The sequence below is a fragment of the Chionomys nivalis genome, chromosome 17, assembly GCF_950005125.1.
Source record: "Chionomys nivalis chromosome 17, mChiNiv1.1, whole genome shotgun sequence".
Taxonomy (NCBI): Eukaryota; Metazoa; Chordata; class Mammalia; order Rodentia; family Cricetidae; genus Chionomys; species Chionomys nivalis.
Window position 1 is genome coordinate 37,999,835 of NC_080102.1, and position 16,665 is coordinate 38,016,499.

The window sequence follows — 16,665 nt, forward strand, 5'->3', positions numbered from 1 at the left end:
AAATTAACCCATTTCTATTAATCTACATTTTGCCACATGACTCATGGCTTTACCTGTCCTCTAGCATCTTGCTTCCCCTGAAGCTGGCTCATTTCTCTCTGACCCTGTCCTTTCTCTATATATCTTCAGTTTGGCTTTCCTGCCTAGCCTTATTCTGCCTTGTTAGAGGCCAAATCAGCTTTATTATCTATCAGTGAGAGTAATACATATTCACAGTGTACAGAAGGATTATCCCACAGCATTTCTGCCTTTCTGTCTCACCCAAAAGGAAGGCTTTAACTTTAACATAGTAAAATTACATACAACAAAATAGTTATCAAGTAAGAATTATGTTTAATATTAAGCTTTTGTGTGTTTATTTGGGACTGAGTGGTTGGGACAAAAGAAAAGCTCCACCTCCATTTACAAGTGTATACACGTGTGTATATGTGTGTGCACACTGGTGTGTACATATTCCTCTCTGTGAGCACATATGGAAGCACAGCAAGAGGGTCGCATGGATTGGAGAATGGCTGGGGACAGTCCGGCAGACTGTCAGGACTGACTAACCAGGGTGACAGGGTTCAGAAAAGACATCATTGTCACCTATAACATCTCTGTTCATCTGGAAAAGTGTTCAGTAAAATTAAACAGAATAAAACCCAAAGCCGCTGTTTTGGAGAAGAGCGATGAGCATCTTTAATGGGCCATGGGCCTCCTATGTTTCATGTTAAGAAGTCAGAAGAATCTTTTCTAGCCAGGACTGAGGCTCCATGTTTGGCACCGCAGGCTTACATGGGCTTTCTATGAAGATCCCAGTCAAGCCAAGGAATGAATATTGTAAAACCAGGGTAAGAAGCAACACTGTCATTCTTTTACTAGCGACAAACTGCAAATCACTGCCAGGCTTGTTAGCAAATCTCAGAGTGAGCTGTGATAAAGGCCGGCGGGAGGGTTCGGAGAGTAAAGGGGCTTGCTGACAAGCCTGAGGACCCGAGTTTGTTCCCCAGGACCCCACACATTGTCCTCTGGCCTCCACAGATGCAGCCTGGCAGGTTGCTTGCATGGGCACACACACAAATAGTTGTTTGTTTGTTTGTTTTTTTAATTTAAAAAGCTGCCATGAGACTTTTGCCCAGTTTTCCACATGCATAAATCCAGTATGCAAAAGCTGACATTTCCCCTACATACAGGGAGCAGATAGGAAATTCAATTTGAAAATTATTAGCTGCAATAGTGCTGAGAGTAATAAGGTATCAAGAAATAAATCTTTTGAAAAATGTGCATGACCTTTCTGGGAGAAAATGGCAGAATTTTATTGAAAGATATAAAGGAGAAAGAGAGGATACTAATAGGCAGGCAGATGGAATGTCGCAAAGACATCAGGCCCACTCGCGGCTGCAGGTGGAATACAGAGCTCCTGAAGCTTGAACTTCCCCTCCGTGACAGATTCTAACCTTGACCATGAACCAGAATAAACCCTTTCCCCTGTAAGTGGCTTTGGTCAAAGTATTTCCTCAAAGGGATAGAAAGAGAAACTTAGAAAGCACTAGTGAGATCAAATTAACATCCCACAAAAACTAAAAGCAGTCCTTGTATCATTTAAAATCCACTCCATGTGTAAAGGTCACCATGTGTGACAGACAATTTACACACTTAATAGAATAGCTTTTTTTTTTTTTTTTGGTTTTTGGTTTTTTGGTTTTTTGATACAGGGTTTCCTGTGTAACAGTCCTAGCTGTCCTGGAACTAACTCTTGTAGACCAGGTTGACCTCGAACTCACAGAATAAGAATGCTTAAGAAAGACTCAAAGAGTATAAGTCATTAGGGAAGAAAATGTAAAGTTGACCACATACAAATAAACATTTATAAATATGATAGCTTATACAAAACAATCCCAAGACTGGAAATGAGCTGGGTAATGTTTATAGCAATCTACACTTGAAAGTCAAAAGTTGAACTTCTCCAAAGAGAGGGGGACAAAGTAGCTCAGCAGAGAAATAGACAAGGACATAAATAGGCAACTTCTGCAACAGGAAACTCAGAAGTTCAATACACAGTTACAAACGCAAATGCCCAGCTAAACACCTGCAAACATGAACAATCAATAACACACCTGCAAACATGAACAATCAGCAACACACCTGCAAACACGAATGATCAACAGAACACCTGCAAACATGAATGTTAAACACTTGGCAAGTGTCTCAGTATCCCTCGCAATCAGCTGATATAATTAAAATGACGAGAAGCCCACATCAGTTCATTGGTAGGGCTTTTGGTTTGGGGCAGTTTTCCAGCTAGGATCTTGCTATATAGCTCTGGCTGGCTTGGAATTCACTCTGTATCCCAGACTCAAGTTCACAGCAATCCTGCTGTCTCAGCTTGTTTGAGTTGCAGGCGTGAGCCACCATGCTGTGACAAATGGCTTGCCAAGTTTCTGTGAGCTTGTCTACTGCATTTGATGCCCCTTCGTCCTCTGTCTCCCTCCCTCCTGTCTTTCTTCCTCCTCTTCCTTCTCCTGCTCATCTCCTCCTGTCTGTCCCCCGCCTTTGCCTTTTATTTTCATACTGGCCCCTGCTTAGACAGCCCGCCCCACAGCATCCTCCGTTGGGCATCACATTGTGCAGCCACCAGCTCTCCCTGCTGGTGACTCTGAGGCCACCCTGTAGCTCTCCCATGGCCCGTGTCTCCTGCCTTGCTCGCGGCACCTGTGATGCAGTTAGCCTCTCTAGAGGCTAGGAACTCCAGGACAGCCCTGTTTCCTGCATTTTAGAGGCACCAGCTCCCAACACAATGCCTGACACATAGTAGGCACTCATTAAGGGCTTACACCTAGGATCTAGGCCAACTGACTTTTCGGAAGACACAGATTCTTAGAGATCAACTCTGGGGCTACCCTAGATCAGGAAGTGAATCTCCAAGCCCAGAGGGTGTCCAGGTTTTTGTTGAAGCCTGGGTCAGGTGCCCATGGCTGGCCAGGGCACAACCTAGCACCTGAGGGGCCCCAGGTCCTCTTCCAGACCACATGCTCCACCCCTTCAAGGCTGTGGGGCAGCAGCTTGGGTAAGTTCCTCTTCCGTTTCCTCCTGCCTGCTGAGCTGGGGTGTCGCTCCTCAGTGCAGTGCGGGGCACCTCCCAGCCACTCCATACCGCTGGTGTCCACAGCAACGCTCCTGGTCCCCAAGTGTCATCACTGGCTGCTGGGTCTCGGGTGCAATGCAGGCCATCAAGTGTGTGGTGGTGGGTGATGGGTAAGTGCCTGACTGTGTTGTCTCCCACCCCTCCCAGGATGTCCCCGAGACCCTCCCTGGCATACTCACAGGTTCAGGTCTCCCAGGAGGTCCTGGGGATAGTCACTTCATCTCCTAGGGCCCTCTAGGAGCATTTGGGGTGAACCTGGGCTGCTCTTTTGTCCTCAGTTCACTCCCTCCCCGGAAGCCACCTGGGTGGAGGGCCTGGGACTGGAGGTGGGGTGCTGCTCCTTGCCTGTACCCTGAGAGCTGGGGCAGGCCTCCCATGAGGACGGAGAATCAGGTTCCCATTCAGCGTGCAGGTGTGAGGTAGGGAAATCAGAGACTTGACCTTTGAACCTTTGTTCTCCAGGTTGACCTGGGCTCTAGTGCCTGACTGGCTGCTGCTGAGTCTGGGGAACTCCTGAGACTTTCCACTCTTTCTGACTCTTACCCAGTCCTCTGGGCCAAGGCCTCTGCCCCAGGGGAGGGCTGGGGTGGCTTGAGACAGGTTCCTTGCTGTCCTGCCTGTAGTGTGTGACTCTACTCCATGTGGTGGGGAAGAGGTGGGGAGCAAGAGGAAGCTAAGGTCAGTGTAAGGGAAGGAGGAAGGTGAAGGGGGATGGTGGGGACTTCCAGGGGGCAGGCTGGCTGCACCCCAGCTCAGGGGTTATATTCATTGTCAGGCCTCAGGAGGGACCACAGGCTATCATGGCCCAAGGACTCAATCTCCTCAAGTGCAGTGAGCGGGTCATTTTCTCGGGTATTCCAGCACATTAGGGTGCAGCCCTCAGGTGCATCTTGGGGTCTCGCTAGATCCGTCCTGGTATGTTCTAGATGCCCAGCTTCAATTCAAAAGAGGGAGTGGCCGAAGCCTTGGGACCTTTCCTGGTTTGGCTCTGCTGATCTTGCTGGGGGCAGAGACTGTCTTCCACTCAGATGACTTTATCACGGTCTCTGCTCCAGGGGTGTCAGCAGTCAGCCAGCCGTTATCAGCCACAGCTGCCTTGCTCACTTCTGCTTTGGATCTGCTCTGGGGGAGCGAGACAGAGAGGGGGTTGGCCGGAAGCCAATGGTTCTACTCATTCAGAGTTACCTTGGTGGCAACCTGGGGCTTGAGGGCAGACATGTGGGGGGGAGGGAAGGTAGGCCAGGCTCCTAGAGTGGGAAGTGACTTAACAGAATAGAGCTGGGGAAGGCCCAGAGCTGTCCCTCTGGCCTCTCAGCTTCCTGCTGAATGACCTGGGTAGCCTCCCAGATTGAAAAGGAGACAGCCTAAATGGTGGTCATCTCAATTTGTGCCGTTTCTCTGTTGCTCACTGTGTGTGGTCACTGGGTCATGGCCCTCTGTCTATCTTAGTTTCCCACCACCCCTGCCTACCACCACGGGGCTCATTTTATTGGTGGGAAGACCGAAAGCTCAGAGAAATTAAGTAACCTGCCTTAGAGTGCAGAGGATTTGAACCCAGGCCCCTCTGGCTAAAAAGCCCCATATACTCTAAGGCTACGGGTAATCCCTAACAGGCCTTGGCTGTTGTGGAACCCAAGGCACTGGGCTCAGGGTCTTCGGAGTATCACTTAATTCACTGGGAAGACGGACTTGTCCTTGTTGTCTAGATGGGGAAACTGAGGCATAAGGAGCTTAGGTGACTTACCAAAGTTGTGTAGATGGTAGATGGTGGAGCGGGCATCTGAGCCCAGGTGTGACAGCCTTGTCCAGCAGGGTCCTCTCCTCTGCCCCATGACTGTCTGTGTCTATCACCTGCACCCACCACACAGGGGGCACATACGGTTCCCCAGCTCTCCCTGGATGTAGGGCCCAGACCCATTGCCAGGATTGAAGTCTGGGTGTTTATGGATACTGCAGGGGCTTAAGGACACGGTCATGGGGTGTCTGGGATTGGGAGACTGAGGCCCAGAGATGGGTAAGGGCTCAGATGTCCCCTTGTCTCAGGAATAGCCCGTGACCTTGGTCTCTTTTGCTTTGTGTCTCTTGTCTTTCAGAGCCGTGGGCAAGACATGCCTTCTCATCAGCTATACCACCAATGCCTTCCCCGGAGAATACATCCCCACTGTGTGAGTTCTGCCTGCTCCAGGCCCCTGAAGTCAGGCAGGCTAGGAAAGTTAGAGAGACTCCATCTTGGGGAAGCTGGCCTGTGGTCCAGCTGGCAATGCAGCGGCATGTGATAGGGAGGTGGAGGCTCCAGGAGGAGGAGGGACTGTGGGATGGGAAGATGCCCTTCGCTGGCCAGGAGGAGAAAGTGGTGCGGAGGAGTGTGGAGGGAGGGAGAGAACTCCAGACACTTGGGTAGCGCAGAGTCTGGGGACCAAATGACTGGGGTGGGGCAGTGCCAGCTGCAGTCTGTGGGAGGCCTGCTTCCTGGTGCAGGATGTTGCCACCAGCTGCCACATGATACCAAGGGGGAGTCCACAGGTGTCAGAAGGGACTCAGGGCACCCCACCACTCACAGGGACGCTCCCCAGCACCTTGCACAGGCTCTTCCAGGGCTCCTTCAGTTGCCCCTCCTAGAGATGTTACCCACTGTTTTGCTTTTTAGACCAACACTCCTTAGGCAAGTCTGTGGCAGGGCCTTTACACCAGCTTTTCCCGTGTCTGTGGTAATTTCCTGTCTCAACTTCATGTCTACACCGTCCAGGCCCATCTTTTGTGCCCTCCTGGGAAGGCTTTGATCCAGCCTAAAGGTCTGTCATTCCCCAGAGGAGTTTGCCAAATCTCTCCCAAGATCATAAGCCTGTGGAGGGCAGGGAGCCATGCATTTTTCTTGGGTTCTCCCCCACCTTCTCTACATGGTGGTTGATACACAGTGTACTACTATATACACGGTCTCATATGCAATGTATGTGCTTTGAGGTGGCAAGGCCCAGGAGAACCATCACACTAACTAGCTAGAACCACAACATCTACTTAGAATGCCTTCGGTTGATGGCCTGGTACAGGATATCATTGGTACATGATTGCATTGGGTCCTTGAGGGAAGAGGGTGTTACAATATCCTGATAGCTCACAGCAGCTAAGGGGCTTGTCACCTAGAGACACTCAGCCTATTGGGCTTCAGAGCCTCACTGGGGCCCTTATTTTTATTTGCTGGGGGAGGGTTGTCTGGAGCATAAAGGGTATATAGAGGGGTCTAAAGTCACCCCCAATCCCCACACCATTAGAGGAGCAAGCAACCCCACTAATGCCAAACCAAGACTCCACTCCAAGTGGAGGCACGTGCTTGCATGGAGCTCACTTTCAGAAACAGGGGTTCATCTGTCTCTGTCACCTACTGGGGAGGACCCAGAAAAGTGCAGCCAGAAGGGCTGGGTATACAGCTGGGCACTGCTTTCTGCCCAGTTGTATCCTAATATAAATGAAGACTGGCAATTGTCCCGCTGTGTAAAGTGGGATATCTCTTGCCACCAGGCTTCTAAGGCTCCTGGAAGCCAGAAAGGGCTGGGGTTAGACATGAGGAAGAAGAGGAGCAAAGGGGATTCTGGCTGAAGGCCGCTGTCACCGGGGTATGTTGACACTGCCCTTGTCCCTGAGTCAAGACCCTATTCTGTCTTTACTTGCCTTGGCTATGGTGGAGGGCCCACCTGCTCAAGGATTTCAAAGCAATTCCTTTCCCTCTGAGCCCACGAGCCTCAGTTTCCCTTTCTACAAGACAGGCCCTGGACCGGGAGATCTGAGCCTTGTGCAGCAGCTTCCCTGCAAGGAGGTGGGAGGTGGAGACCAGAGGCTTTCGATGTCCTGAGGGCTTCACTGCTGGTCAGCCAGATGGGGACCGAGGGTTTGCAGGTCTGTCCCCAATCAATCCCCCTGTGCTGCTGTGCAGGTGGCGGCTGGTGCCAACTGCTTCTTGGATTTCCTTCTCTGAGATGAACCCGTGGCCAACAAGGTTGGCACACATATTCTCAGATGGTGACACCTGCCTGAGGGTGGTTCTGTGCTGAGTGCTATAGGCACGGAAACATGACAGCTGCCCCATGCCATCAGGCACAGAGACAAGGGCTCCAACCCTGGCTACCTCCTGATGGTCCAACAAAAGCCTGCACAAACTTTGACTTTTTTTTTCATTTTTGTGGTAGGGTATATACTATAACCCTGACTGACCTAGAATTCACAATGTAGCCCAGGCTAGCCTCTAGCTTATAGCTATCCTCTTGTCTCTGTCTCCCCAACAGCCAGATTCCAGGTAAAATTTGTGGGGTTCTTTTTGTTTGTTTTGTAGTCTAGGCTGTCTAGTCTAAACTCATTAAGCAGATGAAGATGACCTCGAACTCCTGGTCCTCCTGCCTTCACCGCTGGAGTGCTGAGATTACAGGTGTGCACATGTGGTGCTTACCAGTCCCTAGGCAAATCTTTCTATTTAAAAAAAAAAAAATCCATAGATAAGTGTTTTTTTTTTTTTTTTTGAGACGGGGTTCCTCTGTGTAACAGTTCTGACTGTCCTGAAACTCACTTTGTTGACCAGGCCGGCCTCGAACTCACAGAGATCTGCCTGCCTCTGCCTCCCAAGTGCAGGGATTAAAGGAATGTGCCACCGCTGAACATCTTAAAAGTAATTTTTTTTTCCGAATAGATAAGTTTTTAAAAGCAGAATTTAGGCAGAGCCACAACCTGGCCTAAGTACCTCAGGTGGATCCCCTTTATGGTTAAAACCCAGTGGAAGGGGATATCAAAACTTTCCAAGTTCCACCTCACCTGTCCTATCTCTTCCAGGAGTTCAGCCCATGATTCCTGGGCTCTCTCGACTCCTTGCTCTCCCCCAGGGAGACCCCGAGAATGTCTCCCTTCCTGACAGTGTTCCTGGCCTGAAGCAGCCCGCTTCCTCCTTCTCTTCCTCCCACTTTCTGTCCTGCCCATTGAGAACTCTTCAGGGCTGGGGCAGAGCTGTGTGAGGCCAGGGCCCTGTGAGCTAGCTCACTCCTGACTCTAGAAGAGTACCAGTTTCCAGAACATCTCATTGCTGCTGCTGGCAGAGGGGCAGAGCATCCTGGTTGGTGGGTGGAGTCTGCTCTGCCCTGCTGTGGGTTGGTGGTGCAGTTTCAGCTCCATAGGGAAAAGATCACCTTGAGATAAGGTTATATGGGACTTAGTCTGTTCTTTCCTTGATCCTGGCTCTGGTGACTCAGTAGGACCAAGCTGGCCTTCCCTTGACCACCATGACACCAGGCCTCCAGTGGGCAGCAGCCAAGTGACCTAGGTGTGCAGCCCCTTGCACATCCTACTCCGTGTTCGGGGTGGGGCTGGCCTATAGCCAGAGGTCAGGCCACAGAGCACCAGCTCAGGTGAAAATTGTCCCACCAGTTCTCACCGTCTCATAACATGTCCAGCAGCTACGCTCACCACAGTGGCTTTTCCGAACTGGGCAACAAGTCCCGATGCCTGGCCCTGCCGCCTACCAGCCTGGGAATCCTGGGTAAATCCACTCCTTCCCATGAACCTACTTCTATCTAGGAAAAGGGGTCACAGCGGCCACAGTGATGTACATGAAAGACGTCTGAGGAAGGGAAAGTGTGATATAAGTCCAAGTATGTGTCATGTCTCTGGTTGTTTCTTGAATTCAGCAGCTAGTCCTCTAGAAACTGGAGACATTGATAATAAGCCTAGACACTCTCAATGGGATGATATGAATACTTCCCATCTCACTGAAGCCCAATAATGACCCCAGCAATGGGGAAGAGAGTGAGGCCCAGAAAAGCTAGTTGGCTGTCCCTGAGCCATACAGTCAGGTCAGGGAGAACCCTGGCCTTCTCAAAGCTCAGGCAGCTGCCCTGGACTGAATCAACCCCTATGTTGTTCATTTTCTTGTCCCCAAATGGATGTCATAGGAAGAGCAAATGCCCTTAGAGCCCAGAGGACCCAGAAAGACAGATGCCTTTGCTGCAAGCCATCTTGGGAAGACAGAAGGTCCTGATCTCTCCATCTTATCAGGGCCCCAAATAGCCCAGGCACCTTGGCCAGCCTTGCCTCCCTAAAGGTTCTTCCGAGATTCACAGGAGTGGTTCCAAGAATAGGCACAGAGCAGACCTACTATGTGCCAATTGTCTATCCTGGACTGGTCTCAGGGCAGAAAGGAACAACAACCCTCAAGGGGTGTTGTTAATGGGGCTGACCTGGCTGGGACAGAAAAGTCTCCCTGGGGTGTCCCAGAGAGTGACATGGAGTCCTGGGGAATATGGGAGGCAATTAAGGAGGGGTGGGACTACTCAGATAGGAGGAAGTGGTGAGCATAGGCCAGCTCAGCAGGCAGCCAGTGTAAGCTCACCCTGTGAGGGAAGAGCAGATGGAGAAGGTAGGAGCTCGAGGTCTCAGGGGACCAGGTCTTGACTGGGTGCGTGTTTGAGCTTAGGAGGTCAGATGATGCCTAGCTCGCATAGACAGGCAATGAAGGTGTCCCTAGAGGCACAACTGTGACAGGACGCTGCAAGCCTGCCAGGGACACAGCTTCTCCCCTCGGTTGGTCACTCACTGGCTGTGTGGCCTCGCATGGGGTCATGACACCCTTCTGATCCTGGCCCCATGCCCCAACCAACAAGCCTGTTTCTTTCCCCTAAGGGTATGAATAGTGGTGGTTTACTCCCTAAAGCCCCCTCCACTCAGCATGGAGCTGGGCTGGGCTCTCCCAGGGCTTCCAAGTGGTCCCTGTCTCAACACTTGCTCAATGGGCTCCCGGTCCAATGTCTGACCTACACCAGTGCAAGGCCACAGGCTCACAACTGATATCTGTCTGTCTGTCCTCTAGAAGGGGGCCTAATGCAGCTACTCATCACAGGAGTGAGACAGTGGATCCTCTGCAGCTCCTGCCCTTCCAGAAGGCTCACGACGTGGTCCCTTCGTCTCCCAGACGGCTCTGGCAGGGCATCAGCTCGCTAGCATCTGTTTCCTTCCTGTTTCCCTCTGACAGCTTCCTGGAGTTACCTCCTGAGTGCACCCCTCACTGCCTTCTTCCTCAGGGATTGCTTCAGGGGGACCCAGCTCAAATGAGGGACCAATAGTCAGTCACTCAGCAGACGTTGTGATGATCTAGGTGCACAGCACAGGAGGAAGGTTAACGTCCATTCTCGTCAACCTTTGGGTGCATGGCGCACAACCCAGCAGTCACCTTTCCTGAGGACGAGTGGAGGCAGGAAAATGAGATGCATTTTCCTATTTGTTTACTTGTCCTTATGGTGTTTTTAATGGTGCCCTTCAGTTGGGAACACAGCCAGCGGCGCAGTGCTGTGTGACTTTGGGCTAGTCCTATTGCTCTGAGGCGAGCAGCCTTGGCCTGTGCTGGAAGTCCTGGCGGGTCTCTGGGTTTGAGGCTGACCTGATCCTTCCTGCTTCCCACAGGTTTGACAACTATTCGGCCAATGTGATGGTGGACAGTAAGCCTGTGAACCTGGGGCTGTGGGACACCGCAGGCCAGGAGGACTATGACCGCCTCCGGCCGCTCTCCTACCCGCAGACGGTGCGCACCTCTGTGCCTCTTTGTGGTCTGGGTCTTGATCCTGTTCCATCTCCTGCCCATGACCTTCTTGCCAGCTGTAGCTGCTCAACCCTGAGTCTCCCTCTGAGGCCTGTAGGGCAGAGCTGAGCTACGATGCTCCCCAAACTGTGCTCCTTCAGCCCTGCTGCCCCCCAGTATCCATGCCCTGAGATGCCAACCTTTCTCAGTGTGCAACAGGCAGATACTACCAGGGTTTGTGTGAGTAGCCAGGCAGTGTGCCTGGTCTGGGGTGGGCAGGAGACCTGTTGCAGATAGTTCTGTGCCTTCTGGGTCCATGGATCTGGGCTCTCTACCCACCATGGCAAAGGGAGGGTCAGACTGCCAGGTAGAGGGTTACACAGCAGTGGCAGGAGCTGGGGCATATGCGGGAGCGCTGAGGGGGTGGGCAGACAGGACGCTCTGGCCTCCCTCTTGAGGATCCTGCCCTGCTCTGTCTCCAGGATGTGTTCCTCATCTGCTTCTCGCTCGTCAGCCCGGCCTCCTATGAGAACGTCCGAGCCAAGGTGAGCCTCAAGGGGGCTGGGGACACATTTAGGTGGCACTGAGGGAAGGAGGGTTGAGCTGTCGAGGTCCATGCTGGATTAGGAGAATCCAGGACAGAGGGTCACTAGTGCCCCACAAGGCCAATGAGGAGAGAGTCTCCCTGGGCTGGGACAGGAAGCGTTCCGCCCACTTCTGTTCCTTGTTTCTCTCCCTGCCCAGTCTCGTGCCCCCTCTTATCAATACACAACCACCTCTCTTGACTCTTATCTCCAAAAAAGAATCTTGCCTTTTTTTTCACGCCTGCTCAGCTCCTGTTGTACCCTGTGACCCTGCTCTGGGGCCTCTTTCTCCCTTTGCCTGGTGCCCAGGGGATTTATGTCCCACTTCCCTCTGCTCTCTCTCTTTCTCACTCTCCTCTCCCCACCCTGCCAGTGGTTCCCTGAAGTACGACACCACTGCCCCAGCACTCCCATCATCCTGGTGGGTACCAAGTTGGACCTGCGAGATGACAAGGACACCATTGAGAAGCTGAAGGAGAAGAAGCTGGCTCCCATCACCTACCCACAAGGCCTGGCACTGGCCAAGGATATTGGTATGAGGCTTGAGCTCAGAGAGCGGGAGGCTGAGGGCTAGGGGTGGTGTTTGGACACCCTTGTCCTAGAGTTATGCTGTGTGTCAACTCTGGCTGTGCTTCAAATCATTGTACCAGTTGTGTGACCTTGGACTGGTCACTTGTTCTCTCTGTGCTTATGTTTCTCTGACAGGAAGGTATGGCGGTAGTGATGGCTTCTGCCATGTTGGATGTCTAGGCTCACAGGTCCCAAGAGCAGCACTGCACAGGGGGATTCTGTGTTAGATGGTCATGGTGTCAGCCAAGTTTAGACCCTGAAGCGAGGGACTGATGGGAATAGATTGAAGCAGAGGAGGGAGGCACAGCCTGGAGCACAGGCAGCCAAGTCAGGTTAGGTTGTTTCTGGGAGGCTTCCTGCAGAAGCTGTCCCTGCTGGGGACTTGAAGGGTGACTCATTCCTTTGTGCCTGGCCTGGCCTCCCTTTCTCCACTAATCCTGACTGGCCACCAGTCACTGTGTGCCTCCAAGAACCAGGCTGAGGAAGCTTGACCCTTCAAGGTCATTCAGCTGGGGAGGTGGTGGCTGCAATTGAAAGCATCATGGAAGAGGGTTGCTGGCTGGGTGAGTGGGGACACCTTGCCCTGGCTAAGCTCTCCATCCCCAGGAGACCTAACTCTGGGTCTGGCCTCTCCCATGGTGGTATCCTCTTGAGGCAGAACTGCCAGCTAGGTCTGGCCTCCACCCAACCCTACACCTCTTCCTCTGCAGGAAATAGGGGGAGGGGCTCTTCACAGGAAGAGTAACCGCAACCTTCCTGTGACTAGCTGGTTGTCATGGCTGTCTCCCCAGGGGCCTCTCTGCTGCTTCACCCTGGGCCCTTTGCTCCAGCCTCATAAATGTCAGGGACATATTCCAGCTTTGTCTTCTTAACTAGCTTATTCCCAAACTGGTCTGCATAGTTTGGGGGTGCATTAGAATTGCTCCCCCACCTCTCAAGGTGAAGTTTATGGTGTGGGAATGACATGGTTGTAGGAACCTGAGGCAGCTGGTCAACAGCCACAGCAAGGGAGCTGAGAGTGAGAACGCTGGTGCCCAGCTCACTTTCCCTTCTATATGTCTTTTAAAAGCGGGATATTTTTATTTATTCTTAGACAATTTCATAATAGTAAACAATGTGTCTCAATCATATCCACCCTGAACTATCCCGTCATTCTACCCAGACATCTGACACATGTCCATCTTCCCTTCATGTCCTGTGTATGTGTGTGCATGAATGTGTGTGTGTGTGTGCATGTGGGTGAATATGCATGCATGTGTGTGTGCATGTGTGTGTGAGTGTCTGTAGCTCCCCGAGTCCACTTTGGGCTGCCTGCAGGAATGTTGACTGATCTTGGCTTTAACCTTGCACAGGTCTCTCGCTGGCAACCATAGCTGCTATGAGATCACAGGTGCAATGGACATGCCATGTCCAGAAGACAGTATTTCACAGCACCCAATACCACCCTGACTCTGCCCCATCTTGCTCAATGTTCCCTAAGCCTCAGGGTGGGGTGGGGGTTGGTATAGGTGTCCCATGTAGTACTGAGCACTCAGGGTGGGGTGGGGGTTGGTATAGGTGTCTCATGTAGTACTGAGCACTCAGGGTGGGGTGGGGGTTGGTATAGGTGTCCCATGTAGTACTGAGCACTCAGGGTGGGGTGGGGGTTGGTATAGGTGTCCCATGTAGTACTGAGCACTCAGGGTGGGGTGGGGGTTGGTATAGGTGTCTCATGTAGTACTGAGCACTCAGTAGTCACTACTCTCTGCACATTGACCAACGTTTCTCTGCATTGATTACTGCCCACTACAGGAAGAAGCTTCTTTGGCCAAGGTTATCTATTTCTCCATCTCTTCTCCTCTCCTCTCTTCTCCTCTCCTCTTTCCTTTCCTCCCCTCTCCTCCCCTCCCCTCCCCCCTACCGATGTCTCACTCATCTCACTGTGTAGTCTAGGCTAGCCTCCAATTTGTGTGAACCACCTGTCAGTCTTCCTGGTGCTGGACTTACAGGCCTGGTCAGTCTCTCCTGGCCAAACTTCTTCCCCTTAAAGCATGTGCTCTACGTGACTGGGCTCTGTAGATGGGATCTGTTCCTGGCTGTGTCACTGATTGACTATGAGGCCTTGGATTTCTGACTCTTGCTCTCTGGGCCTTAGTCTCCTACTGTGCATGTACATGTGCATGTGTGTATGTATGCATGTATGTGCACGTGTGTATGTGTGTGTCCATGTGTCCATGTGTGTGCATGTATGTGATGTGTGTGTCCTTCTGCCTGTGGTTCTTCTTCTCCCTGAGGCTGTTTCATTCTCTGTAAGGGACTGAGAGCCCCTCCCTTCCAGTTACCCTTGTGAACATCCCAGCCTAATCTCCAGGAGCCTGGGTTCAGAGTGCCTCACTATTGGTCACAGAGATGGGGAGCCCCAAGGAACAGAGGTCAGGAGCCCTCTCTGGAATAATGGTCAGAGGCCAGGCCAGGACCCTGGCTTCATCTTCTCGCTGATAAAAGAGTGTCCTGGGAATGTTCCAGGGACAGGAAACGCGCAGGTGTGACTGACCAGTGTCTGGCTCCCTGAAGCTCCATTTCCTCCTTGCTGCCTTTGGGTCTCCCAAGCCCTGGCTTTGGTGACTTTTCCTCCAGTGGGGACCCCTCGTCCCTGTTCTGTTCTGGGCCTTTCAGGTCACTGGGATAGGGAGGGCCACTGTTTCCTCACCGCTGTCAGAAGTTCCTGCCCTAGAGAGAAGAGCAGAGGGCACCAGCAAGGGCACCTGGCTCCCCTTCCTTCCCTTTTCCTCCCTCTGAAATCTCCTGGCCTTCTGTGTCAGGGCTCTGTGTTCAGGTTGCAGGGGACAGGAAGTCATGTAGACTCCTCCCAGGGGTCAGTCCTCTGAGGGCACGGATGGGTTCTCTGTTTTCTTCCTCTCACTGAGCTGCCCGGGGGCAGGCAGGTCTCTGTTCGCCTTGATTTCCTCATATGTCGGGTTGTGACTAAATGACAGATATATTGGGGTGTCCTCTGATCTGCCCAGAGGTGTCAGCTTCATGTGGAAGGCCTGGGTGACATGCTGGGAGATTTGGTCATGGAAGCAAGTCCTGTCCTTTCACGGGAAGGACTTTAACCTGCCCACTTCCCAAGCAAAGGGCCTTTTGTTCCAGAGAGTCTGGCCTGCCCTGGGGCCTCCACCTTCCTCACTGAGTCCTGCAGGAGGAAGATGAGGTACAGAGAGGCTGCTCCCCACTTGGGTGACACTCCCACTTGGCGATGCCCACTATTTGGGGTGACACAGCTGCTTCTCCATGACTCAGGTCCCCACTTCCCTGCTGTTCCTTCTCAGATTCAGTGAAGTACCTGGAATGTTCCGCGCTCACCCAACGGGGCCTGAAGACCGTCTTCGATGAGGCCATCCGGGCTGTCCTGTGTCCACAGCCCACACGGCAGCAGAAGCGCCCCTGCAGCCTGCTCTAGGGGTACACACCTCTCCTCTGCGGCTGGAAGGGCACCTTGCCCCTGGGCCTGGGCCTCAGGTCACTGAGAGTAGCATTAGACAAGAACAGAGGGCCATGGGTATTAAAGTAGCCTCAGGTGCCCCATTGTCTATGAAACTTCTTCCCTGATAGACACAGCCCAAGGAAGCCAGAACCTGCCCAGTGATTCAAGCCAGAACACAGGGTTTGCCAGGCTCTCAGCTCATCCTGGCCACAAAAGCCTAATGGAACCAGAGAATCCCAACAGTACCCAACCCACAGCAGGATATGTGGGGGGCAGCCCTGGGGAAGGCAGAGGTTGGAAGGAGCCGCAGGCCTGGATGACCCTGATACTGACCTTTTCCTGTGTCCCTTCCAGGTCTCACCCCAGTCCTCTCACTCTTGACCGTCCAGGATCCCTACCGAAGCCCAATGATGTGCGGATGGGAAATGCCGTCCCCTCCCTGTGATGTTTCTTCCCAGACAGCTGCAGAACTTGTCTATCTCCTCAGTGGAGGTCCCCTGGGATGGGAGGATGTTGATAGGCCATGCCCTACCTGGAATGCTCCCGTGTTCCCAGGGACCAGAGGGGAGCCCCAAGACTCAGCCCATCGTCCTCACGTCATACAGCATCATACACCCACCTGATCCAGGCCTTCCTGACTTCCCTCTCGAAGCTTCCGGTTTCCACAGCCTCCCACCACTGTGTGTCTGCAGGGACAGGGTTTCCTGCTCCAATGCCCCTGGTCTGCCTTGTGGGCGTCATCTCCTTCCCTGAACCAGAGGGAGAGATGCATGAGTCTGCTCCTCTGTTCTCCTTTTTCCGAAAATCACAGAGCAAATCCATTTCTGTAAGTCTTCCGTCTGCCCAGCCAAGCAAGGGGCTCAGCCCACCCCTACCATCTCTCAAGACTTCCTACTCTTTCCAAAGGGTCCTGAGCTGTATTTTCTTGGGACTGTCCACCTCACCCTGCCAGCCAGGACCTGAACCACTGCAGATAGAAAACACAGCTCTCTTGCTTATGCAGAAAATAAATATATTGATTCAAGTCAGAACCGCTGTGACTTCAGGTGCAGCTTGCTCAAGGCATGGCGGAGGGGTCCAAATGATGCCACGGAATTTGCCTTCCTGTCCTTTCTGGCTCTGTCTGCTGTTGGCAGACCATTTTCAAGCTGTTGACTCTTAGGGCTTGATCCTCTGAGCTTCAAGTTCAGGCAAAGTTCGAAGGAAGGGTTACTCTGATTGGACCAGTTTGTCTTAGGCCCGCCTTCCACCAGCTGTCTGTCAGAGAGACGCTAAGCTGTGATCACAAGCGTGTTAGAAATAGTAGAGGTGACTCCCAGGAAGCTGGGGTACAAGGTGGGTGTGGGGATGATGTGTTCTCAAGAAAAACAACCTT

General features: G+C 52.4%; 1 protein-coding gene across 1 annotated transcript; it reads left to right on the top strand.

Moving 5' to 3' along the window:
- Positions 1-3,081: 3,081 nt before the first annotated feature.
- Rac2 (Rac family small GTPase 2) lies at positions 3,082-16,320 on the top strand. Its single transcript, XM_057791848.1, has 7 exons — positions 3,082-3,234; positions 5,218-5,289; positions 10,556-10,673; positions 11,153-11,215; positions 11,628-11,787; positions 15,136-15,268; positions 15,645-16,320. Exons 1-6 carry the CDS (start codon positions 3,200-3,202, stop codon positions 15,264-15,266), a joined length of 579 nt encoding a protein of 192 aa, XP_057647831.1. The 5' UTR covers positions 3,082-3,199; the 3' UTR covers positions 15,267-15,268; positions 15,645-16,320.
- Positions 16,321-16,665: the final 345 nt, after the last annotated feature.